The sequence below is a fragment of the Schistocerca serialis genome, chromosome 6, assembly GCF_023864345.2.
Source record: "Schistocerca serialis cubense isolate TAMUIC-IGC-003099 chromosome 6, iqSchSeri2.2, whole genome shotgun sequence".
NCBI lineage: Eukaryota > Metazoa > Arthropoda > Insecta > Orthoptera > Acrididae > Schistocerca > Schistocerca serialis.
The window spans coordinates 575,879,292-575,906,982 of record NC_064643.1 but is presented as its reverse complement, the minus strand read 5'-3'; the positions used below and the strand labels follow the sequence as shown (position 1 = coordinate 575,906,982).

General features: G+C 38.4%; 1 protein-coding gene across 1 annotated transcript in view; it reads right to left on the bottom strand.

Moving 5' to 3' along the window:
• LOC126483654 (guanine nucleotide exchange factor subunit Rich) overlaps positions 1 to 27,691 on the bottom strand; it is a 291,359-nt gene that overhangs the window by 215,518 nt on the left and 48,150 nt on the right. The window contains exons 4-7 of the mRNA XM_050106716.1: positions 19,480 to 19,657; positions 19,272 to 19,405; positions 6,237 to 6,328; positions 5,698 to 5,971 (exon numbers count right to left, since the gene is read on the bottom strand). Coding sequence (XP_049962673.1) covers positions 5,698 to 5,971; positions 6,237 to 6,328; positions 19,272 to 19,405; positions 19,480 to 19,657 — 678 coding nt within the window. The remainder of the gene's footprint in view (positions 1 to 5,697; positions 5,972 to 6,236; positions 6,329 to 19,271; positions 19,406 to 19,479; positions 19,658 to 27,691) is intronic.

Here is a 27,691-nt window from a genome sequence, read left to right as displayed (position 1 = left end):
AAGCAGAATGTTGCTCAAGCATGAAAAAAATTATACAGTCACAGAGTAGGAACTTTTGGCTATTCACTGGGCTTTTACCAAATTTAGAATTTACCTTATTGGACAAAAAACCATAGTATTTTCGGATCTCACAGCTTTGAGTTACTTAGCAGAGTGCAAATTATACCACAGTAGATTGACCAGATGGGCAATATTTCTGCAACAGTTTGACTTTGAAATCAAGCACATAAAAGGTTCTGAGAATGTAGTAGCTGATTCACTTTCAAGGTTAACAATTGGGGGAGAAAAGGAGATTTTTGAAAAAGAGGAGGAAAAGCAATTTAAAATTAAATACTTGAAAGGGGTGGAAAATGAGAAAACAATTAGAACTATGTGTAACAAAATTAGGAAACATCAAAATTTAGATCAAAGTTGGAAATTAATCAAAGAATGTTTAGGCAAGAAGGGGTATGAGAAACTTGATAAATTTTTCAAATTACATAAGGGGATTTTATTTCGGAGAACAGATGTAGATTCTGATAATTGGAAACTGTGTTGGCCAGAGGCAGATGCTGAAATGCTGATTATTTACATACATGAAAGTTTTGGTCATTGTGGGATACAGAAGTGCATTCAAAAGATACAAGAATACATTTATTTTAAAATATTGGAAAGAAGGTAAAAAAAGAATTGGCAACCTGTGACAAATGTCAGAGAGTGAGCAATCAAAGACGTGGTGGGGAGATGCAAAACATTATTCCGGAAAAACCTTTAGATCTTATCGCTGTGGACTTATATGGAACGTTACCAAAGAGTAAAGGTGGTCACTGTTACATATTTGTTATGGTAGATGTATTTTCAAAATTAATTAAACTACATCCAGTGAAAGAAGCTACTAGCTATGAAATTATAATAAAAATTGAGAGAGATTATTTCGCACAGGTGGGTAAACCAAAAGCTATATTATCAGATAATGGTTCACAGTTCACCTCTAAAATTTGGAAAAAGTTTATTGAAAGATCAAAATTGAAGCATATACTTATATCTGTTTATTCTCCATCCACCAATCCTGCAGAAAGATATATGAGGGAAATTGGGAGACTTTGCAGAACCTATTGTAGCCATAAACATCCAACATGGTTTGACCACATTCGAAATTTTGAAGATCTTATGAATAGCCTACAACATAGTTCCACAGGATTTTCACTGTATGAGATAATGTTTAATATCAGACCTCCAAATCTTATATCAGAACTTATTGAATTTCCTAAATGTACATCTTTAACCATGCAAGAGAGAGAAGATATTGTCAGGGAAACTATGAGGAAACAAGGGGAAAAGAGGAATAAAAGACATAACAATAGGGTAAAATTAACCACTTTCAAAATTGAGGATCTTGTTCTGGTCAAATCTCATGAAAAATCAAAAATGTTAACTTCAGAAATTAAAAAAAAAAATTTTATATCTATATTAGGCCTTTTGAAGTCATAGAAAATCCACATCCTAATGCTTATCGTTTGGTATACCCTAAGTCAAAGAAATTATTTGGTCTCAGGAATGTTGTCTCTTTGAAACTATATAAACAGAAATCATAATTTCAAAATTTAAATAACCTATTATCATCTAAAACAAAAGTCCTCCACTGGAATATGCTTGCTGGAACAAAACTACCTGTACAACCAAGTATGTATATTTGCATGTATAAATTAATAATTTGAAGTCACACGTTAATTGAAACTGATGAAAAACCACTGTTGTAACAAAGAATGAGAGAAAGATTTATTTTTACTTTTATTACAAAAAAAGTCTCCATAGTGATCATTTCTGTATTTTTCTAATTTTTGGAAGCTAAGTCTTCCCTGTGAGTGAAGGCATGCATGTGAGGACATGCATGCAAAGGTATAAGTTTCAAAACCAATTTTAGATAAAGCCTCATGATATATGAGCAATTTATTGTTCTTTATACTGATGTTGTGGGGAGCGAAAGTACTCTTCACAAGAATGTTACTTGTAGTAATACTGTAGTAGAGAGGCAAGTGTACATAAATCATTGTAAAAAAAAATTAGATAATACTGATGTATCTTTAGCTGTACTAAAAGAAAGAAAAGCATAAGAAAAAAATATATATATAAAATTCAAAAAGAAAATCATAAGCAAAAAATATATATATATATACAAAATAAAAAAAACATGAGTAAAAAAAAATACATTAAAAAAAATTCAAAAAGAAAATCAGAAGTAAAAATATATAAAACGCAAATATATAGAAAAAAAACACTACACTATATATGTCCAGTATCATTTTTATTGTACAATATGTAAGCAAAATGAAATTAACATTAATATGGGGAACAAAAAATTTAATTATGAGAACCAGTTGGCACAGTGTGATCAAAGAAGTGGTTGTAGATATCTAGAAAATGAGTTTTATCTTACTATTGTTTTCAATCTGTATGCTGTATTTTAGAATATTTCTCATGTATGTTTTATGCCATGTATATTTGTCATGTTAAATAATTTCTTTACTTGAATCTTTTTGTGTATGAGATTGATGGGGAAGGATCATTGCAACAGCAGCCAGTAACAAGTCCACAGATTCAAAGAGTCCAAATTTGGAAGAGGTTATCAGACTGCATCATTAATGTACTAATTGTGTAATACAGATCCATTACTGAGTGTGGTCGGGATTTTGTTGTATATGTTCATAACAACAAAAGCCCGGGGAGCAGTTGTAATGGATCTGGGAGATGTGTTATTTTCTACTGGATTTGTCGATACCAAATTTAATGAGGGAAGTTGTAAATGTTTTCTTATATTTTTGTCAGAATTTTTTTTATTGTAATTTGCCTTATTTTATGCTAATTTACTTATATTTTTGAGAGTGACAGCATATTGATTACTATTAGTAGATGTGATGAAGAATATCAAAGAGACTGATTACAAGTGGAAGCTTGTGTATTGTGTAAAATGTCTTTGACGCAGGAGTCATCTTTGACTGTAGTCAGTTGGCAGTGAACTCTTGGTGTGTGTTGACTGTAGAACAATGTGCAGGTCGCCATTATAAATATTTGCTAGTGAACAGGAAAAAATGAATTATGTTACTACTTTTTTTATATAAACTTTAACAAGAAACCACATTCGAAGAAATGGTATTTGAAGCACCAAAAATGAGGCAAACACATTGAACCAGGTCATTTCTGCAGCCGACGAAACTGCATTGTGGAATCATACTTCCACTAGATGACTGAAGCCAAGACAAATATCGTCTTGTAAACATTTCACGGAAAAGGTACTGTCACGAAATATGCTAAATACAGTATATAAAAATAGTGAGCATATTTCAATGGGAAAGAAGCATACTAGTTACAAGTTGAAATTTTAACTTCAAGTTATCAGCTATGCAAATGAACACAGGAAACAGGAAGCTGAATACACATTTGATGTTGACGAAAAAAAAAAACGTTCACTGGTGGTGCGCAACAGAACAGAAACTCGTAAATCCTTCAAAAAGTGAGTATGCATTTCAAGCATAAAAGTGTGAATGTCCAGATGTTGAAAACTTGCTCAATTTTGCAATCCAAAATAGGAAATGTGGATCTGCTGTTACAACAGAAATGATTCTAATTACAGGTTGCAAAAAGCACATAGAAGAAATAGTTTTCCAGTAGGATTTGAAGTTTTGCATGGGTAGGTTTGGCAATTTATGCAGCAAAATAATTTGTTTGTTGTAGAACTACAATTGCGCAAAAACTGCCTCAAACTCATGAAGACAGTTTAATATCTTTCCAGCATTACATAATCCGACTCTGACATGAAAATTGTTGTTTACCTTCCCAAGTAGGGAATGCAGATCAATCACCGGTATACCTTGATATTCCAAACAGCACTACAGTAAATAACTTAAGTGAACGTAGTGTGCAAATACGAACATTTGGTGCTGAAAAGCAGCGGTGCAGAGTGATGTTAAGCATTATGGCTGATGGAAGAAAATTGCTACCATATGTGGTTTTTTAATCACAAAACCCTCCCCAAGGGAGAAAGCTTCCCACCTGGTATCATTCTAAGAGCTTGCGACGGTAAGCGGATGACAAGAGAAAATGGTCCTAGATTGGATTTCAGTAGTTTGGAATAAGTGGCCAGGAGCTCTTCTTCGTTCAAAATCATTGCTGGTGTTGGACAGTTTTCATGGGCACACTGGTGACTGAGTGAAACGGAATCTGAAAGAAGGAAACTGTGACTTAGTTACTATTCCCAGCAGCATGAGAAGTGTGTTGCAGCCGTTGGCTGTATGTATAAATCATCCAACTTTGATGTCAGGTGACCATTTGCAATGTTCTTCTGAGTCAATAGTGTGCCGTTGGATTTTGACCACTGGGCGACCTATATGGGAAGAACTTATAATTAGAAGTTTTAAAAAAACCAGAACTTCCAATCATCTTGATGTGACTGAAGATGACCTTTATGGCAGTGGATCTGAGCAACATTTTGGCTCATCTAACAAGGATGAAGATTCATATGCTGGTGATGCTGAGAAGTGATTGTGCTTAATTTGGGTGAAATAGTATGGAGTAAATAGGACCAACTGTGTAAAGTTTTTGTGTGTTCAGATTTATTGTACTTTTAGATATATATTTTCAGCAAAAGCCATAAAAAATTATCGTTACTGGTAATTTGATCAATGTTGGGTGAATTTTGCCTCCATCTGTCTAAACTAAATTGAGTACAATTCTTCGTTTAAGTGGCCATGGATTTGGCAAATGCTATACACCCGTTAAAGGTATTTGAACTCCATATTTGCAACTACTAAAAATGTGGAAGCAGATAAGATATCCAGATGTAAGCAGAAATCAGACAAAAATGCCTCACTGACAATGTTTTCAATAAATAAAATGAAACATGTGAAGTAAAATATATGTATCTCTAGAAGCAGGAAAATGGCTTTCTAATACCTTTAATAATAAATATGATGTATGCAGTCACTGCTGCACATTTTATAACAAACCGTAGCTCCACTGAATACATCATCAAATTTAAACAACAGCAAATTCAAATACATATAACATTTCTGTGGTTTGGGATTCCTATGTTACGTACATCTGCTTCTGTTTACAAGCATGTGTTGAACTATATGTTGGCTGCACTGTAACAGTTGTTGGTGCCAACTGACGCCATTTGATTTATACAGAAACATCTACTCTCATCAGTTGGTGTGCATTTCAAGGGCAAAATTGCGAATATCCAGATGTGGAAACAAAGTTCCTTGTCTTTTTTGAGAGCAGCTACTGTATCAAGTTTTTCTACACACAAGATACATGCACTTGTCATTTTGAAATTGATGATTTATGATTTGAGGGAAGGAATTCCAAATTATAGCATGCACCATGATTTTTCAAGCCAAAGTTTAGGGAAGAAAAGTGTAACCTATATTCGTGCAAATATGGTACATCTATTACAATGTCTCAGTGATGTTGCAGCTGTATAAATAACTAATGTTTTACGTCAGATAGCTTAATTATCACCAGCAGTCTTTTGTACATCGTGGTTGAAAGATACCAACAGCCCTGCCAGCTTCTTTCACCATCCAAAGTAGTACAGCTTCCATGATTTGAATGAAAAGTGATAACAAATGGTTTACTTGAGCATCTGGTAATAATTAACTGTACTAATCAATAAAGGTTAAATAAAAAAGAGTAATTCAGTATATTAGCAAGACTCACCATACTTGTTACAAGTAGAGGGTTACTGCAAGAAATATCTACATTAAGGCCGTAATCCCAACCAAGAGTGCACATCAGCAGAGCACCAAATGTGCTCCATAAGGAGATTCCACCCTGTTCCCAAGCTACAGCCATAGCACAACCATCTGGTGTCCAACGAATACATTTCACAGGTCCAGGCAAACCTGGATAATCTTTATTTGACAACATAATATGATGTGACACTTCCAAACCACCAGTGCTCTCATCAATACAATATACAACAGCCTGGGAGCTGAAACAACAGGATACATGCAAATTTAATGTCAATGCCATTTTTAATATACAAAGGATGGGATATCATTCAAAGTATTTAATACATTATGTTAGGTTCTGTAGTAACAGCATGACAATTTATATCAAAATTATTAAGATAGTCCAGGATTTGACTTCTCTGTCAGCCACAAAGTAGGAACTCCTGGTGTATATTAATGCCCGGTTGGTAACCACAACTAATTAAGGAAAAGAGCAGAAAAGTAAGACAGTATGAAAAATCTTACTTTCTCCTTCCAAACACAATGAGTCGGTACTTGTGATTAACACTAGCACACGTGGCATCTTCTAAACTTTGGGCCCAAATACCTTGCACCTGCTGTAAGGACAAAGAAGCATCCAATTATGTGTTGCATATCAGTTTTACTTTTTTTATGATAATACAAACTAAAACAAAATTCTAATGTACTGTCTCAAAATAATATTAACTTAAATGCTGAATAACATAGAAATAGTACTCATTAAAAGCAACAAACATCTTTCAAGAGAAAACATACAGGAATGTATCAAACTGCCCACACTTAATCTCAAGCTTTCAAGACTCTTTCTTCAGAAACTATAGAGCATAAAATGGAAAACCAAATATTTAGAAGATTAGTGTGTTCACTTAGAAATATCGGTCGAATGAGGATATGAGGTAGCATACAGAAGAAGCAGAATAATAAAATGTAACTGATACGATTCTGATTCCCCACCTTCAATCAAATGAATTAATTCTCTGACTGGTGCAGACAAGTTAACTTTTCAAACTCCACCACTCTCCACATGCTGAGGACATTTTTAAACATGGCCTCTGGCTTTTTTTCTTAACTGCTGTGTTTACACATCCTATTCTGCAAACCCTCTCACTGCTGTGGACAACTTACTTATATATCTAGCTTATTACTGACACAGGGAGAAACATCATGGAACAAAAATTAATTTCAACGAAAATTTTCCAATAGATGTAAGCATCTTAACATAAATGAGATCAGCTACAAATGACAGATAAATCGCAATACAACGGCTAGAGTTTGAAATGCACATTATGCCATCCGTAACGTTCACTATGCGTGGCTTCATAAGTTTGGCAGTCAACAATTGTGGCACTATTAATCAGGTAACACCATCCACCACAGCAATGTTGTACCACAGTGGATGGGAAAAATCAGTTTTTAATTGTCTTGAGGCCAACAATGGTTTCTAACTGTTGAGAGTCTGTCGCAAGGTGTGTTCAGTATGCTGTCCACCATTTTCTGCCTCAAGTTGAAATCAAGAAACAGTATGTTCTAAAAGAGATCAAAGTGTCTTTGGGGTCATGTCCAGAATGTTGCACAACGCATGTTTTCAATCCAGCTACAGTTGTAAGTGGCCCGTGTGAAGTTGCTAGTCTCCCATCGGGCACCTTCCCAGGTGCTGGATTAGGGAACGTTCACCAGATATGGTGGACACCAAGGAAATAAAATACCTGGGGTGGACCAAAAATTGCAAAACAACAACTGCTGCCTTGCAGTTGGGAGTTGTGTCTCCAAAGGCTAAGGGAAGAAAACCCTGATTAAAAATCACCCGTCCCCTGGTAGGGGTTAGACGCAGGGTTGACAGCCTGCTCTGTAAATAACAATTGTTGCGAAACTTCTACAAAGTGAAGTTGGACGGATGAAGGAAGACAGACCTGGCATGGAAAAGGACGAAGAGGATGGAATACAAGTAAATGACGGAGGGAAAATAAGGAAGAAGAGAAATATAAGGCGTAGATCAGATCTACGTATTGGTACTTGGAATGTGCGATTCCTATATCTACCAGTAGCTCTGAAAGAAATGCTGGATCAAATAATGAATCTGAAGCAAAGTATAATAGCACTACAAGAAATTAGATAGACAGGGAGTGGAGTTTTACAAAAGAAAGAGGCGAATATATTCTATAGCTGCAGCGAAAGAGATCATGAGCTAGGGACAGGATTTGTTGTACACCATCAATTAAAGCATTTGGTAATAGGGTTTACTTCCATTAGTCCAAGATTATCAACACTCAGGATAAAGGGGAAATTCTTTAACTATTCCATAATTAATGCCCATGCACCAACAGAAGAATCCGAAGAAGAAGAGAATGAAGTATTCTATGAATCTTTGGAAAGAGTATATGATGAGTGCCCAAGCCATGATATTGAAATAATAGCCAGAGACCTAAACGCTCAGGTGGGAAAATAACAGATTTATAGACTGATAATTGGCCCCCACTGCAAACATGCAACAAATAATGAGAACGGAACAAGGCTTATACTGTTTGCAGCATCTAGAAACATGGTAATAGGATCAACACTGTTCCCACATAAAGAAATACATAAGGGAACATGGAACTCACTGGACGGAAACACAGTAAACAGATTGACCATGTGATGACAGATTTGAGACACAAATCCAACCTATTGGACGTGAGGAGCCTCAGAGGCCAAAACATAGATACAGATCATTTTCTGGTATCGGTACGGGTGAGGGCAAGGATATCTAACGCAGTGAAAGGAGTCTGAGCCAGGGCACAGAAATATAATATAACAACTTTAGAATCAGTGGAAGTTAGAGAACAGTATCAGGAGAAGATAACTTGGATTCTGGAAAATGTTGGAGAATATAACAATATCGAAGGTAAGTGGGAAGCGATAAAAAAGAGGACATCGGCAAGAGAGATACTTGGAATTGGGACAAGACAATTAAGACCATCATGGTTTGATAATGAATGCGAAATGGTAACTGAAGAAAAGAACAAAGCATATAGAAGGACATTGCGATCACATTGTACGAGGAGGATATAAGAAGAATACAAAGAAAAATGGAGGATTGAAAAGAGGACTCACCAAAGGAAAAAAGAGAGAATGGATGAAAGCAAGTGTCAAAGAAATGGAGATCATGAGAAGCAAAAATTAAATAAGAAAATTCTATAGAGAAGTGAATGCCGCACGGAAACCTTTTGATAGTAAAACAAGCTTAATAAAAGATGAGACAGGGAATATAATAAGTGAAGAGAAGGGAATATGCGAAAGATGGTGCAGGTATTTTGATAGTATGCTAGACCCTAGAATGACTATACCAGGTAATCCAGCAGAAACGAATGGGGAAGAGGACCCAGACAACAACACTACCCCACCAAGTATAGAAGTGAAAACTGTCATGAAGAAATTGAAAAACAACAAGGTGGTAGGGACAGATGGTATTCCAGCAGAACTGTTTAAGCGAGGAGGCAAAGAGCTGAAACGAAGCCGTCTGAAAATGGTCACCAGAATATGGGAAGAGGAGAAAATGCCCTAACAATGGAAAGAGGGTATCATATGTCCCATATATAAGAAAGGAGATAAGATGGAGTGTGGCAATTACAGAGGGATCACACTACTTAATTTGGGATATAAAATATTCTCTAATATACTATTCGACAGAATACTCCGAATCATACAGAGGGAGACGGGGCCATACCAATGAGGATTCCTTCCCGGGAAGTCAACTATAGATCAAATATTAACCTTAAGACAAATCCTGGAAAAAACAAAGAATAGGGGGTTGGCACGCATCACCTCTTTATAGATTTCAAAGCAGCTTATGATAGCATAAATAGAGAGCAGTTATATCAAGCTCTAGATGAACTGGGAATCTCAAAAAAGTTGGTAAGGCTGGTGAGAATGACAATGAGCGAAATACAAGGTAGTGTAAGCTCTCGAACAGGCTAGTAGGAACATGGGGTTAATTATTAATGAACAAAAAACAAAATATATGGTAGGTGGAAAAGCACATAGAGAAAATATGCCAAATACAACAACAATGGGCAACTGTATGTTCGAGAGAGTTGAACATTTCAAGTAACAGGGCTTGACAGTTACGCATCTAAATGATAGCTCCTATGAAATTAAGCAGAGATTAATACTAGCCAATAGAGCCTATTTTGCCCTAACAAGACTTTTATCCTCAAGGCTCCTGGCTCGTACCACTAAATTAACTATCTACAAATCACTTACATGACCAGTGCTTACATATGCCTCTGAAGCCTGGACATTAACAACTAAAGATATTGAAACACTGGATGCATTTGAAAGAAAGGTACTCAGATGAATTATCAGCCCAATCTGTGAAAGAGGAAGACAGAGGAGGAGATACAACCATGAGTTGTAGATCATATACAAAGACCAACCCATCAGAAGGATAGTGAAATCATCCAGACTGAAGTGGGCAGGGCATGTGGCTCGCATGAATGATACAGAAGTACCAAAAAGAATATTACAAGGGAAGCCAGGAAGGCAGAGAGGATGTGGTCGACCAAGAGCCAGGTAGGAAGATGGCGTAATCGAAGATCTTAGGAAGCTGGGCTATAGAAACTGGAAATTACTGGCAAAGGACTGAGAGCAATGGAAGGAAACTGTAGAAAAGGCCAAGGCTCATCATGAGCTGTAGAGCCAATAAAGAAGAAGACATTTGTAACTGGAGCACTGAACACAAGATCTTTCAGATAACCCCATAGCCAGAAGTCACACCGATTAAGATCAGATGATCTGGCCAGCTAAGCTGAAGGGAAATTACAGCTGATAATTCTAGCATTACTGAAATGCCTCACCAGAAGCCACATCACTGCATGTGCACAATGTGCAGAGGACAGTCATCTTGCATAAATATCATCATACCCATATCCTCATGATGTTGAAGGACTGGAATGACATTGGTGTGTAAAAGGCTCTTATAGCATTTACCATTGAGTGTACACACCTTTGCAGAGTGAAATGGTACCATTTGATATGCATGCGGTTTTGCTGTTACCCATATTCTGCAGTTCTGAGTATTGACATGTCCTTGCGGATGGAAAAGGGCTTCGTCTGCCCACAGAATGTTCCATGGTCGTCACTGTCTACTGACGTGCAAGCAAGAAATTTCAGAACGAATGTTTGTCTTGCTGGCAGGTCAGCAGGAAGCAACTCCTGAACATGGGTGACTTTTAACGCATAGCAATGCAGGACATTTCATAGGATTTTACACACCGTGCTCACAGGTATGTCCAGTGTTCAGGCAATTCCCCATGCACTGCATGTTTGTACAACACTGCTTGACCCCTCTTGCAAACACTGTGGCCCCATCTTCAACAAACATCAAATCAACTACTTTCCTCCCTCTGATTCATTGGGCTTCTATAGAACCTGTCCTTTCAAATTTTGTAATTATTTTCTCCAGACCCTTAGCAGACATTGAACAAATGCCTTTTTTCATACCCTTGAGTGTCTGGTACTTTTGCAGGACTATTTGTGCATAGTCATGGTTCTTGTAAAAGAGCTTTACCATCAGCGCACAATCCTTCATAGAGACAGTCATTCTGGGCATCTCATGCATAAACTGAGGAATAGTCGAGTGTTGTGTGTCTGTTGGTGTACATGTTCTGACGCTTACAGTACCATCTATTGGTCAAATTTTCATTAATTTTTTTTATCCATGATGCTTCCCCTTGCATCAATAATATGCTGTTCAAATCTGACATCATTCTCAGCAGTGGTTCTCTTTCTACTGGATTTTGAAGCTGAAACTTTAATTATGGACATCCTGTATTTACCATACAATATACATACCACTTTGCATGCTATCATTTGCAGAAAAACCTTGTTCCACTATTTTGAACTGTTTATGAAATATGACAATTGTTATGACCACATGATTCTTGGTGCACAGGGACAGAATTGGGTACACCGTGTACGTCAGTTGGATGAGTATAAAAACCAATAACTCAAGAACAAAACTAATGTTCTCAATTTTCAATAAAATTTTGATATCTTACCTACATTTCATACACTTCAATGTATGAGCTACAATCAACCATGCGCAAAATCCACTCAATGCATTTTACCTCTGCAAACTCTTTAAAATTTCATATAATGCTTTTCTCAATTTGACGCAACACAGAAACCATGACAAATAATGAAAAGAAATTCAGTAGCCTGTCAAGAAAATATATCAGACTCAATGTGCTAAAACCAATTTTTTTCACTGAACAGTTTTCTTAAAATCAGGTAAGTATTTCACATCAGCTGGCAAATCCAAAGGGGCAGCGGCACACTCCACATGACCATCCACAGGATATGAAAACAACTAACTCTAAAACAAAATGTGATACTGTCCTGCTCTCAGTTGTATCTTTTCTACATTTTGTACACAACAATGTACGAGTTAAAATCGACCCTACACAAAGTTTATGCAATGTATTTTTACCTCTGCAAACTCTCTAAAATTTCGTGCGATGCTTCACTTATTTGGTGCAGTACAGTCACTATGACGAAAAACGAAAAGAAATTCAGTCCTTTATGAAGTAAAGATATCAAACTGTAAGATGTGTGGACACCAAAATTTTTTATTGCAAATTTTTCTTAAAATTACAAGTATTTCATAAAGGCCAGAATGCTGTCTCTCAGTAAGGTAGCAGCACTAGGTAAGCCATACAACAGTGACAAAGACACACTCAGCATGGAATTCAGAGAGCATGTCTGTGGCAATAAAAGGGTTAGGGAACATATTAGATGACTTGTTATGATGTAACTACTATAAGGCATTGTGAAAGCAAGGAAAATCTATAAAACAATATAAAAGAAAAGGGGGATGGCAGTACCAAATGTGTGGTACGGCAATGATATTTAATAATGAGGTGGTCACAGTGTATGAAAAGGAGTGTTGAGAAGATGGATAAGGGCAGCACTGATACACATCTTATCAAGTGAGGTCCAGATAGCACAAGTATCCAGTGCTTTTTGTGGTTAAACAAAGGCTTTATGAAGATAGCGGTCAATAAATGATGACACATTGTATTCGTACAAGCACTATGATGCAAAGAGATGACAGGTGAGTTAGTTAAAAAATATCGTAAATTACATGAATTTCCGATATGAACTTTTAGTCACTGATGCACAAATGGGTGCTTCATTGTTGAAGAGCTCCGAAAATCAACTATAGTGGTTGTTCACACAATGTTATTCGCAAATTTAGAGATACAAGAGTTTAATTTTATTGCTTTTGCAACAAGTTAAATAGTGAAAAATTACAATAGTCAAGTTAACTTAGCCTATTTTTTAGTTTCAATAACTGTAACTTTATTTCCACAACTATTAATTTTGTTGTCACTTCAAGTTGAGTTGCCAAAATGTTACTGGTTGTGTACAAGTATAAGGGTAAGATTCATGTTTCAAATAAATGAGTAATCTTGTTCACTGACATGTAGGATTCATTACATACAATTAGTTAGGCATTTACTACTATTCCGCATTCTGTTATGTTCGAGGTGCTCTAGGTATGTTGTGTGGCAACGAGACTGCCACCTGGCATGCTTGTATCATGTGAAGTATATGTCTCTGATGTGTTTGTTTGTGTGGCCATCTTCTGCAGCAGCTGTTAACATCTGTTATTATAGGTTATCTGTCTTGAGCTGACTGCACTGTAATTAAGAAGAATTACACCAGATGCGTTTCGCTTTTATTTACAAGCCATCTTCTGTGGTATTCCGTAAATTGGATACACATTTTTGTACATTTATTTTTTTAGTCTTTTAGGTTAAAAACACCATTTTCTTTATGAAGTTGGTCTGCAAGCTACTTATGGTGTTTCTTTACTTAGTCTGTACCTTCCCCTCTTGCTAGCAGTGGTTGGTGTTGACAGGCTTCATTTCACATCTGCAGTTTTTGGCATTTTGTATTGTTTCCTGCACTGTACTATTTATAATTGACTTTCTTAACTGTTTTTCATTCATTACTGACACAGTGTTTATGCCTATCTGTTTGTTTTCGTTCACATTGCGAGTGTTATGAAACGATTTGTGTGTGTGTGTGTGTGTGTGTGTGTGAGTGAGTGAGTGAGAGAGTGAGAGAAAGAGAGAGAGAAAGAGTTAGTGAAATTGTCTTGTATGTAGGTACAGACGTGAGGGGGTGGTTTTTTTTTCACGTCTCTACCTACATACAAGACATTTCTCTCTCTCTCTCTCTCTCTCTCTCTCTCTCTCACACACACACACACACACACACACACACACACAGTCCCCATTTGCGAGGGTTCCAGTTGACTTTCTTGATTGTGGGTTTGAAATCTGTCAGTTGGACTCTTGCTCTGAAATCCATCTACCCTGGTATTAATCAATCACTCTTGGAATAAGCATGAAAGAATATATTTCTCATAAGCAATGTATTTATTAATCAGCTAGAAAGATTTAACACAGCCTTCTGAGACACTTCTTCCCAGGGAAGCTCTTCATTCTTGGGAAGCCCAACACCATGGAACTTCCCGCAGGAGGACCCCCACGGCACATCATACATTGCAAGGTGCAGTACACTCTGAGAGAGTTATGTCTGATGACGTAAGCATGTCAGGTGGCAGCCCTGAAGTTGTGAACTAATCTAACCTCCATATCTGCAGAAGTAAGCATTATGACTGTTGGATAACTGTCATCAATTAAATTATTTAGTTCAAACCAATTGCTATTAAGCACAATTTTAACATTATCTTTTGTAAATAGTTTTTGTTATCTGTTATAAATTTCATTAGTCTAAATATTCACTTGCATGTGTGAATGGACAGACATCGTTGACAAAAGATAGACAACCAAAATGACTTCAAAATAAATTCACTAAATGTGAATAACTTGGCTTCAGCTGTGTTAGGTATCAATGAACTACCAATTGATGAAATATGAAAATTTGTGCAAGGCTGGTACCCAAATGCAGATTTGCCACTTATCACGAGCAATCGCCCTGATCATTAGGCTATCCGTGTGTGCCTCCCAGACCAACCCAAAATTCCACATGTCACACTATCTACATCCCTACACCACAATATCTTACATTCATAACTAGATGCTTGCAGCTATACCCTGTGTTTTCACACCAATAGGAAGAGGCTATGAGGAATCGAGACCTATGATACCCACACCTTGGCATGTAATATTTATTTGCATATGTCACCAATAGGTAGTATGACAACACTTAACACAGCTGATGCCAATTTATTCACATTTAGTGAATTTATTCTGAATTAGTCTGCAGCCCGTGGTAGCATTCTCACTTCACAAGCATGGGGTTCCGGGTTCAATTCCCGACAGGGTCAGGGATTTTCACCTGCCCCGAGATGACTGGGTGTTGTTGTGTCATCGTCTTCATCATCCATCCATCCATCCATCCATCCATCCCAATTAGGTCTGTGGAAGGCAACGGAAAACCACCTCCATTAGGATCTTGCTTAGTATGGTGGTGCGGGTCTCCTGCATCGTTCCCCTACGCTCTGTCAAGAAGCATAGGACTTCATTTCGATTTTCCATTCGGAATTAATTTTGGTCAGCTGTCTCATCTACAACGTCTGTTTATCCAGCAAATATCACATGTTGAGGTAGACAAAAGACAATAACATCATAGGTCTCCGTTCTCATTGTCTCAATTTTACTGGCATGGAAATACAAAATATAACTATGAGCATTTAGTGATTAATGTAGGAGACTGTGGTACAGGGATGTACACAGTGTGACTTATGGTAGTTTAGGTCAGTCTGGCAGGCAAGTACAGATAGCCTAATGGTTCAGAGGACCATTTGCAATAAGCAGGAATTTGGGTCTGAGTCCCAGTCTGGTACAAATTTTCACACGTCACCAATAGGTAATACATTGAACCTCGCATATCTAAATATTCACATTGTCAGAGTAAAAATTTCTCAAATTAACTGTAGGATGATTTTATGTTACAACAGCTACAGTTGGTATCTAGTTTGAATGATGTTTCAGAGGCCCCTGGGTGTCGGAGAAGTGTCGGTGCACAGGCAAGGTAGCAGAAACAGGCAAGCATATGCACCTCGTGGTTCACTGGTTTTGAGCCACCATGGAACCATGAATTTTTAGATAGATCTCTACATGATTAATTTTGACCTGAGTGCCTGGCTAAGGACAGTTGACTATTCATTTATTTTTATTTATCATTTGACGAAAATAAATACAAGCAATATGATCTTAAATCTCCAGATCTAGTTCCTGATCCATCTGATGTCCCTTTGTATGCTCGATGGGGACAGTCAGTAATGACAAAGTGGACTGACAGTAAGGAGGCACCACTGTCAGTACCTGCATTTCCACTGTAAGTATTGACACTGGAAAGGGGCGCAACAGGGTTGTTTCCCGAGTGCCACAATGGTTTCATGGACTTCAAGCATTGGTGTTCTGCTTGTGCAATATCCAGTGAATGGGAAGCTGAGTTCTTTTGCATAGTCAATGTAAAATCATACAGGTAGCTCATTAGGTCAAGCAACCCGTCTTCTGTCAAGTAATTTTTAGTTAATTTTGTGTTCCACAATTAGTTATCTCAATAACTTTCACTTTGTCAATTTTGTGATGATTAAAGGAAGAATGATAGTACAGTACTATCCTTAACTATCAAACAATTCTGGAAGACTGAGTTCAGTATTCTGGTCTTCTCTGAATTATACTCCAGTTCAATGCCAATACGATCACTGAAATCTGCACATACAGCTTTTATCTGCTTATGAAAATAACATTAACATCAAAACTGTAGCAAAAATGTTACTTCATGTTCATTGAAGACTTCTTACACTGCTTTCCTTATATTCATTTGATTTAATTTGGTTTAAATCTAACAAAAAAACTATTTTTGATTCTGTAACAACTTCGTAACACAGTCATTGAACAGGGACAGGTCTTTCCTATATCACATGAGAGTGCTTGGCACACACATCTAAGACAAATTGCAATACTCTTGAATTTTATACATTGATACTCCACATTTTTATACCCAGAAATGAATAGTTGAGACTGGTTGCACTATTCTGTAATTTGTTTCTTGTTGCACTTGCTAAGAAGAAATATTTCACTACCTTCCTAATGCTGCTTACAGGCATCAGTTCCCTCCTTATAAGTTCAGGTCTGTTTATCATGAGTTAGCTGGACTGGTTAAGAGGAAACTTTAGAATATCATGTTATTTGCCAGAAATTGTGTAGGCAATTGTTATAGCAAGAGCAAACACAATATACGGAATATAGTACTAATATAGTACTCTATAGCACACCACATAAGATACAGGTTGGGCATATCGCTGTACACATTAATTGCACGAAGGGAATTGTTAGACATCGAACACTGAACTGTAGTTGGAATTATGCACATTGGACATTCCATTTTGGAAATCATTAAAGAATTCAATATTCTGAGAGCCATAACGACAAAAATGTGCCTATAATATAAAATGTCAGATATTACATCTCACCATGGACAACACAGTGGAAAACTGCTTCACTTAACAACAAAGAGCAGCAGTGTTTGTGTAGACAATATTCACCACACAGTGGAGATGCTGAGTCGCAGATAAGCTCAACAAAAAGACTGTCACAAATCCTTCCTGGACTTTCCAGAGTTTGTGTAGAGTTGTGAATGCATACAGATAACCAAAACTGTGAAAAACCACAGAAATCACAGTGGGACATGTGACAAACATACCTGTTAGGGCAGTGTGACGAAATTTAGTGTTAATGGACTATGGCAGCAGACAACTGACGCGAGTGCCTTTTCTAACAGCATGACATCGCCTGCAATGCCTCCCCTGGCCTTGTGACAATATTGGTTGGATCTTAGACGACTGAAAAACTGTGGCCTGATCAGATGAGTCCTGATTTCAAGTGGTAGGAGCTGCTAGTAGGGTTCATGTGTGGTGAAGACCCCTTGAAGCCATGAACCCAAGTTTTCAACAAGGCATTGTGCGAGCTGGTGGTAGATCTGTTATGGTGAGGGCGGTGTTTACATGGAGTGGACTGGGCCCTCTGATCCAACAGAACTAATCATTGACTGAAACGGTTATGTTCAGCTACTTGGAGACCATATGCAGCCAGCCATTCTTGGACTTCATGTTCCCAAACAACGATGGACTTCTTATGAACGAGAATGCACCATGTAACCGGGACACAATTGTCCAAGATTTGTTTGAAGAACGTTCTGGACAATTTGAGTGATTGATTTGGCCACCCACTAAGCATTTATAACCGAAACGTCAGTTAAATCCTGCAACGCCAACATGTTCACAATTATGGACACCTACAGAGGCAGTGTGGCTCAATATTTCTGCAGAGCACTTCCAACGACTTATCGTGTCCATGCCACATCGAGCTGCTGCACTACCCCAGGCAAAAAGAGGTCCAACATGATATTAGGATTTGTCACCTCAACGTATCTCTCAGTGGTGGCTGCAACTCAAAGCAAACATTTTGAAAGGGCATTTATGCTCTACAAAACTGAATAAGTAGTCAGTGGCTGACTGTAATACCTTAACCACTACACTACTCAAACACTTCTTACAAAAGCTGTGAGATGAAATCGAAGTAAATGTGGCACTTTAGCAAACCCCCAGTAACTTCAAGCAAATCTAATTTCTCACATTTTATTTTTTTATCTTAAATATCATTAACCCATTTTCTTCACATAAGGTACTTTCCAACCTCACACATGTGATTTGCTCCATTTTGTTAGGTGTTATTTCTATCCTCCTCGTCATTTTCTGCTGATGGTGCTTAATTTCTTATTGAAGATCCAACTGTCTCTTTTTGGTGCTCTATTTCTTCTCAAGAATTTTAATGACATATTTTTGTTTCCAGTGTTAAAAATATGTTGCACTTTGATCCTTGAATTTCTTGATATTTCTCTCAAGAAGTGGCTCTTGACAGTTTGAAAATCAAATCACCTTCATCTCATTCCACTGTTCCCATTGCTTTTTCCTCCATAGCTCCTGAAGAATAAACCATGTTAGAGCAAAAGCTTGAGATTCAGTGTCAAAATATTTTTGGAGCTTTATCTCTTGCAAAGATCTATTGTGTACTGAAGTTAGGTCATCTAACCTATATTTGAGACAAGTTACAATACAATACTGATTTTATGTATTGGCTGTCTGCTTACCAGCTCTTCCTCTGAGAGTCCCAGGGGATGCTTAAATAATTGGCAATGTAACAAAACAAAACTCATAATAAATTATAACAAAAATATTAAAAAATAATAACTGCAATTCACACATTTCAAGATTTTTAATAAAAAAAGCATAATTCTAATAGCTACTCTTACCTGGAGAGAGAGAGAGAGAGAGAGAGAGAGAGAGAGAAAACAGTAGTCATTCTATTTATGCATAAGTGTTGGCATGCAAAACAAAGATTAAGTAAAGTAAATAAATCAAGTCAGAGCAATATATAATAATAGTGAGATGAAGCTGAAGATTCACATAACAATCAAAACAAGATTTTGGAAATAACTTACATTCGGGTCAAATTTCAAAGATGGAGCTGTAAGGAAAGCTGCTCTTCCATCACTAAGAACAACTGCAAAACCACCAACCAATGGAGAATACTCTATGTCAATGACATGGACATTCACTTCTAAGATGGGCACAGCTGTAATCACAAACATCAATAAGGCACTTTTCATTTAAGACCAGGGAATTAACTATTTACAAAAAGTATCTCACCTTTAGATACTTGCTGGTCTATGCAAAATGGCACTCTTTTTAAATCTAAACAGTAATCACGGTTCTGATTCCCATCCCATTTATATCTCAATACATGTCCCAATGAGGTTGCCAACATTAACTCATCTCGAATACATACTAGACTTGTTATGCGGCCATCTACAAGTACCTCCTTGTCCTGCAACCAACCACACAATCTATAGAACTGTTATACTTGGTTGATCAGCGCGCTGCCATGCCTGTATGTCATACGTCCTCAACGGGGGAAGGAACACAGGGAGATGGACGGAGGAGGGGAGAGGGGGGACAAAACATAAAAATTATTTATACAGGTTCCACACAATAATAATACACATAATTGAATAAGTATTTAAAAAGTAACACTAATATCTGCATGGTTAAAGTCATCTAGTTTATTTTAGTTAAATAATTATCTTACTGATCTGCAGAATGTGGTTAATAGTTTTTTTCTAGTATTTACATTCAAATTTTTTCTACTCAAGCAAAATTACACAACTATTACACTGTAACTAAATAAAAATGATGCAACAATCACTACTATAGTGTTGGTGTCCAGGTGAAATTGCATGGAATTGTGGAATCAGTAATGAAGGAAGTACATCCATCCCCCTTACTACCTGGTCCAAATCTACCTTAACTGATTAAACAATATGACAGAAGGAAAGTTGCTATTTACCATATAGCAGAGATGCTGAGCCGCGATAGGCGCAATAAAAAGATTCACACAATCATAGCTTTCAGCTATTAAGGCCTTTGTCAGCAGTAGACACACACACACACACACACACACACACACACACACACACAAGCGCAACTTGCACACACATCCGCAGTCTCAGAGAGCTGAAACTACAGTGCGAGCAGCATCACCAGTGCATGATGGGAGTGGTGACTGGGTGGGGGTAGGAGGAGGCTGGGGCGGGGAGGGGGAGGGATAGCATGGTGGGAGTGGCGGACAGTGAAGTGTTGCAGTTTAGATGGAAGGTAGGAGAGAAGGTGCGGAGGGGGGAGGGGGTAAGTAGTGGAAAGGAGAGAAATAAAAACAAAAATAAAAATAAATTAAAAGACTGGGTGTGGCGGTGAAATGATGGCTGTGTAGTGCTGGAATGGGAACAGGGAGGGGGTTGGATGGGTGAGGACAGTGACTAATGAAGGTTGAGGCCAGGAGGGTTACGGGAATGTAGGATGTACTGCAGGGAAAGTTCCCACCTGCGCAATTCAGAAAAGCTGTTGTTGGTGGGAAGTGTATCCATATGGCAGAGGCTGTGAGGCAGTAACTGATTAAATGTGTCTAGTGAATATAAGTTTTTATTTTGTCTTTTTCATCCTCTTATTGTTTTCAATTGTTTCTCTTATCACATCTGCATCCATCCTTTCACATCTGCATCCATCCTTTCACATCCTCTCAAAAATTTCCAAATAGATTTGTTTATTTCAGCATATTGTACCGTATTTATATTAGGGTTTGCTTGAAGCTAATAATTACTTCACTACATTTGAGATTATTTCCTTTTGATCTCTTTGTACCTATCCAGCTTTTGTAGTTCAGATAAACACTTTTGTTCCCTTTAGCCTATGTTTGCACAGCTTTCATTTTCTAATGTGCTGAACTTGTTGCTTAGTTTAATTTGATACACCTCATTTTTCTTAGATGACTTCTTTATAGTTTTGTATCTGTTTTACACACATACTGTAGTATTTTTTAACTGTAAAATATGACCAATTTTATTTTTAGTTCTACTTGGTGCTTACCTCATCTATGTCCTGTATGTTTTCTTTTGGAAGAATGTATTAAGGACAAACATTTTGTTCTTAGCAAATTTAATTAACATATGGCCTCTGTTATTTCTGCCAAAATTTCCCACTGGAGAGTCTTTCTTTAGTTTCTGTCCTATCCTCTCCATATTAAAATCACTTATCATCATCTTGCAACAGAGTCAGTGATGCCTGCTAGAAATCTGACCAAACTATGAAGCTATGTATGGAGCACTTTCTGAGGAGGTTACCCGTAGGTCCCGGTAGAATGCCTTGAGGTGCATTCCAACTTGTAATCCCACCTGCAGGTGAGTGTCAGGAGATTGATGCCCCTTACATTAAAAATAATTTGATAAGTTGGACAACAAGGTATTTTCAGACGGTGATCATACAAGGGAGCAAGAGTTGGTAATGTTGGAACTAAAGATGTAAGATCTCTGCTTCAGTCTATGGAACAGTCCAGGAGGCACAGGTGACCAGTCTGACTGGAAGAATGTATTAAGGACAAACATTTTGTTCTTAGCAAATTTAATTAACATATGACCTCTGTTATTTCTGCCAAAATTTCCCACTGGACCCAATAGTTTCAAAACCGAATGTTCAGCTCAGCCATACACCTGGCAATCATAGTCCAATCAGAACAAGTTCAGGGTCTAGTCAATATGGCGTAGAGTAGCATGATCTGCATCCCAGAAATGTGGGCAAGGAAGCAGAGAGTATTAAGCTTTCACATTCAGCTGGCCTTTATTGACAAATATGGGGTTGCCATGTCAGCTTTTTATCAAAGCAGAGGCCCAAAACTCCAAAACTTCGCATGGTGTAAAAATCTCCAAGTACTGGGTACCCAAGTAGAGTGCTGGACCAATATGGACCATGCTAGTACAGCAGAAATAAATGACTTGTGATTTTGCAGGTGAGAAATGGAAGCCATGTGAAAAGGAGATCCTTCAGATGACTCCTTGGAGCTGCCATTCAGCCGAGACTACAGATTGAGAGCTATACGAAATACAAAAGTAGTCCACATACAGCAGATAGGTGACAGAAGTCACTAGCCTACAAATGGACACACTGAAGAGTGTAACTCTTAGCACAGAGCCCTGCATGATGCTGTTCTCCTAGACACATAGTGAACTTACAGATGTACAATCTCTAACATGAAACAACAGATGAGACAAAAACTGACAAATAAGAAATGGTAAGAGCCTTAAGTGCCCTTTAATGCCCCAGTCATGGTGTGAAAGTAAAATATGATGGCATCATGCAGTGCTGTACGCCTTATGTAGTTCTAAAAAAACTGCAGTGAAATGTTGGCATCTAGAAAAAGCCTGTCAGATGCTATTTCCAACATAACCAGATGGTTGGTTGCATAACTGTCCAGCTACCATCCTATGAAGCAGTTTTCTGAGCACGCTGCTGAGGCTAACTGGTCAGTAGCTGTCAATGGATGTTGGGTTTTTGACTGGTTTAAGGAGAGGAACAATGATACTACCTGGGAAGCGTGAAAGGAAAACACCTTCTAGCCAAACACAGTTAAAGACCCTAAGTGGATGGAGTCTGAGTAGCATTCCAATGTTGGAGCATCTGATTATGAAGAGCCTGAAGCGGTTCCTAGTTAGTGAAAGATTTATTACATAATTCAGCATGTCTTGAACATTCGAAAGGCGGCTGGATAAGAAAAGAATGCCAATGCTACTGCAACGTGTGTCACGAGGTGTTCAGCAAGAACCAACACATTGGTAGATATACTGTCATTAACGAGGAGACCATTGACAGTTGTTGATATTAAGTGACTCTGTAGATTACAGAGCTTGGCCCACACCTAGGATTCCCAAGGATGAGGTGTAACACTCCCAGAATCCCTTCTTACTGCATTTAATTGGACAGCAAGAATTAGTGTGGAGCCACTTCAAAGTGATGAGGGTGGTCTACAACTGATGTTGCTTGAGACAATGCAGGCCCTTCAGTGATTCTGAATAACTGTCCAAGTGCCTTCAGTCCAATTGGTACTGGCTGGTGGACGAGTGAGCCCATAGAAAGTTGGATAAAATTTCCAGCAGCACGGGATCAAGTCAGAGACATCTCCTGCAACCTCTCTTACATTATCTGAAGGATGGGGCACAAAGTTGGTGATGAAGGTATAATATCACTGCCTGTTGGCTCTCTGAAGAGCCCAGTGTGGTAAGTGGTCCATCAGGCAGTGACAAGGATCACCAGAAAGTGATCACTGTCATAAAGATTGTCATGCAGTGTCCGCTGTGGTGAAGCCATCTGACAGGAGGGAGAGATCATAAGGCTGATATCCAAAAAGTTGCCAGGGGTGGCAATAAAGTGCATAGTAGTACCATCATTGAGAAAAGACAGATCAAGGTTTAAGCTGATTAATTAGAAAGCCCAACCAGTTGAAGTGGTACTTCCCCACGAGGGGTGGTGCACAATGGCATACTCAAATAGAAAAAAGTGAGAAAGGGGGCTGGGGGCAAAGTGACACTTGTTTGATTAAGACAGTCATCTCAAGGCAAGTAATTGTCTGCCTCATTCATTGTTGTAGTCCTCTCAGATGACAATAACATCCATTGCAGTTCCATTGAATTATCACATGGAAGGTGTTCTGCTTAGGTGTGAATGTAACCAGTGGTAGTGGAACGAACATCAACAGATATCAGTTCGAAATATGACGACATGTGGGGATCTGACACCTTAGGTGTTGGCAGAGAAGCCTCCTTAAGAGATTTCTTCTTTTTCTCTTTCACATCTTTTGGCAGTCAAGGATCGTGTGAGGGCTTGCTTATCCATTGCTGGTGTAGGAATGGACAAAGAGTAAGCGGCACTGGGACCCACAGTCGGGTCCTCGAGCCACTGGGTCATGTTGGATCAGTGGTATGTAGATTTCTGAGGGGACTGTCCTGAAAGGGGGGAGGGGGGGGTCCTGTTACCAGTAGATGCCAGGGGAGGATGTTTCTTCTCTTGCCAGGTGTGGGGAATGATTCCCGAAGATCGTGGCACAGGAAACACTATAGAGGGGGGCCTATCAACTCTCCCAGAGGTCGACTTCGAGGGAGCAAAAACAACAGGCATTGCCGATGGTATGGTCACAGTAGCAGCAGAATCTGATATCACAGACTGGATAAAAACCAGCATTTTTCTGAGCTTAAAAGTGAGAATTCCCGGATTTTGCATTCCTTGGTTAGGGTGGCACTTTTTGGGGATAGAGGAGGGTGGTCATTCGCATAATTAAAATAGATGTATGGTCGTGTCATATGTACAATGGGGAGACATACACCCAAAGCAAAGAAATTTACAGCCCCACATGAGAGGTGGGAAATTTAGCTTCGCGCTGCAGCAAAAAACAATGATTTTGACCTCCTCTGGAAGCACATCCACCTCAAAAGTGAGGGAAAAAAGTGCACGTATCGGTCTTGTTAACTGGTGGGCCTAACCACCTCAAAAAAGAGGGAAAAAGTGCAGGTATCGGCCTTATTCACTGGTGGGCCTCAATATACATGAAATAATATGAAGTGCCCCCCCATAAACTATCCTTGCCGTTGGTGGGGAGGCTTGTGTGCCTCAACGATACAGATAGCCGTACCGTAGGTGCAACCACAACGGAGGGGCATCTGTTGAGAGGCCAGACAAATGTGTGGTTCCTGAAGAGGGGCAGCAGCCTTTTCAGTAGTTGCAGGGACAACAGTCTGGATGATTGACTGATCTGGCCCTGTAACACTAAACAAAACAGCCTTGCTGTTTTGGTACTGCGAACGGCTGAAAGCAAGGGGAAACTACAGCAGCAATTTTTCCCGAGGGCATGCAGCTTTACTGTATGATTAAATGATGATGGCGTCCTCTTGGGTATAATATTCCGGAGGTAAAATAGTCCCCCATTCGGATCTCCGGGCGGGGACTACTCAAGGAGACGTTGCTATCAGAAGAAAGAAAACTGGCATTCTACAGATCGAAGCATGGAATGTCAGATCCCTTAATCGGGCAGGTAGGTTAGAAAATTTAAAAAGGGAAATGGATAGGTTAAAGTTAGATATAGTGGGAATTAGTGAAGTTCAGTGGCAGGAGAAACAAGACTTGTGGTCAGGTGAATACAGTGTTCTAAATACAAAATCAAATAGTGGTGATGCAGGAGTAGGTTTAATAACGAATAAAAAAAAAAAAAAAAAAAATAGGAATTTGGGTAATCTACTACAAACAGCATAGTGAACGTATTATTGTGGCCAAGACAGATACGAAGCCCATGCCTACCACAGTAGTACAAGTTTATATGCCAACTAGCTCCGCAGACGATGAAGAAATTGATGAAATGTATGATGAGATAAAAGAAATTATTCAGATAGTGAAGAGAGGCAAAAATTTAATAGTCATGAGTGACTGGAACTCGATCGTAGGAAAAGGAAGATAAGGAAATGTAGTAGGTGAATATGGAATGGGAGTAAGGAATGAAAGAGGAAGCCGCCTGGTAGCATTTTGCACAGAGCACAACTTAATCATAGCTAACACTTGGTTCAAGAATCATGAAAGAAGGTTGTATACATGGAAGAGACCTGGAGATACTGGAAGGTTTCAGATAGCTTATATAATGGTAAGACAGAGATTTAGGAATCAGGTTTTAAATTGTGAGACGTTTCCAGAGGTCGATGTGGACTCTGACCACAATCTGTTGGTTATAAACTGTAGATTAAAATTGCAAAAAGGTGGGAATTTGAGGAGATGGGACCTGGATAAACTGAAAGAACCAGAGGTTGCAGAGAGTTTCAGGGAGAGCATAAGGGAACAATTGACAGGAATGGGGGAAAGAAATACAGCAGAAGAAGAATGGGTAGCTTTGAAGAATGAAATAGTTGAAGGCAGCAGAGGATCAAATAGGTAAAAAGACGAGGGCTACTAGAAATCCTTGGGTAACAGAAGAGATACTGAATTTAATTGATGAAAGGAGAAAATACAAAAATGCAGTAAGTGAAGCAGGCAAAAAGGAATACAAACATCTCAAAAATGAGATCGACAGGAAGTGCAAAATGGCTAAGCAGGGATGGCTAGAGGACAAATGTAAGGGTGTAGAGGCTTATCTGACGAGGGGTAAGATAGATACTGCCTACATCTGTTCCATTTTCCTGCAAGAAATTCCCTCACACTTCAAGAAGAACATAATAATTCCAATCCCAAAGAAAGCAGATGTTGACAGTTGTGAAAATTACCAAACTATCAGTTTAATAAGTCACAGCTGCAAACTACTAACGTGAATTCGTTATAGACGAATGGAAAAACTGGTAGAAGCCGACCTCGAGGAAGGTCAGTTTGGATTCCGTAGAAATGTTGGAACGTGTGAGGCAATACTGACTCTACGACTTATCTTAGAACCTAGATTAAGGAAAGGCAAAGGTTTGCCTTTCCTTAATCTAGGTTCTAGCATATGTAGACTTAGAGAAAGCTATTGACAATGTTGACTGGAATACTCTTTTTCAAAATCTGAAGGTGTCAGGGGTAGAATACAGGGAGCGAAAGGCTATCTACAATTTGTACAGAAACCAGATGGCAGTTATAAGAGTCGAGGGACATGAAAGGGAAGCAGTTGTTGGGAAGGGAGTAAGACAGGGTTGTAGCCTCTCCCCGATGTTATTCAATCTGTATATTGAGCAAGCAGTAAAGGAAACAAAAGAAAAATTCGGAGTAGGTATTAAAATCCATGGAGAAGAAATGAAAACTTTGAGGTTCACTGATGACATTGTAATTCTGTCAGTGACAGCAAAGGACTTGGAAGAGCAGTTGAACGGAATGGACAGTGTCTTGAAAGGAGGGTATAAGATGAACATCAACAAAAGCAAAACGAGGATAATGGAATGTAGTCGAATTAAGTCAGGTGATGCTGAGGGAATTAGATTAGGAAATGAGACACTTAAAGTAGAAAAGGAGTTTTGCTATTGGGGGAAGCAAATTAACTGATGATGGTTGAAGTAGAGAGGATATAAAATGTAGACTGGCAATGGCAAGGAAAGCGTTTCTGAAGATGAGAAATTTGTTAACATCGAGTATTGATTTAAGTGTCAGGAAGTCGTTTCTGAAAGTATTTGTATGGAGTGTAGCCATGTATGGAAGTGAAACATGGACGATAAATAGTTTAGACAAGAAGAGAATAGAAGCTTTCGAAATGTGGTGCTACAGAAGAATGCTGAAGATTAGATGGGTTGATCACACAACTAATGAGGAGGTATTGAATAGGATTGGGGAGAAGAGAAGTTTGTGGCACAGCTTGACAAGAAGAAGGGATCGGTTGGTAGGACATGTTCTGAGGCATCAAGGGATCATCAATTTAGTAATGGAGGGCAGCGAGGAGGGTAAAAATCGTAGAGGGAGACCAAGAGATGAATACACTAAGCAGATTCAAAAGGATGTAGGTTGCAGTAAGTACTGGGAGATGATGAAGCTTGCACAGGAT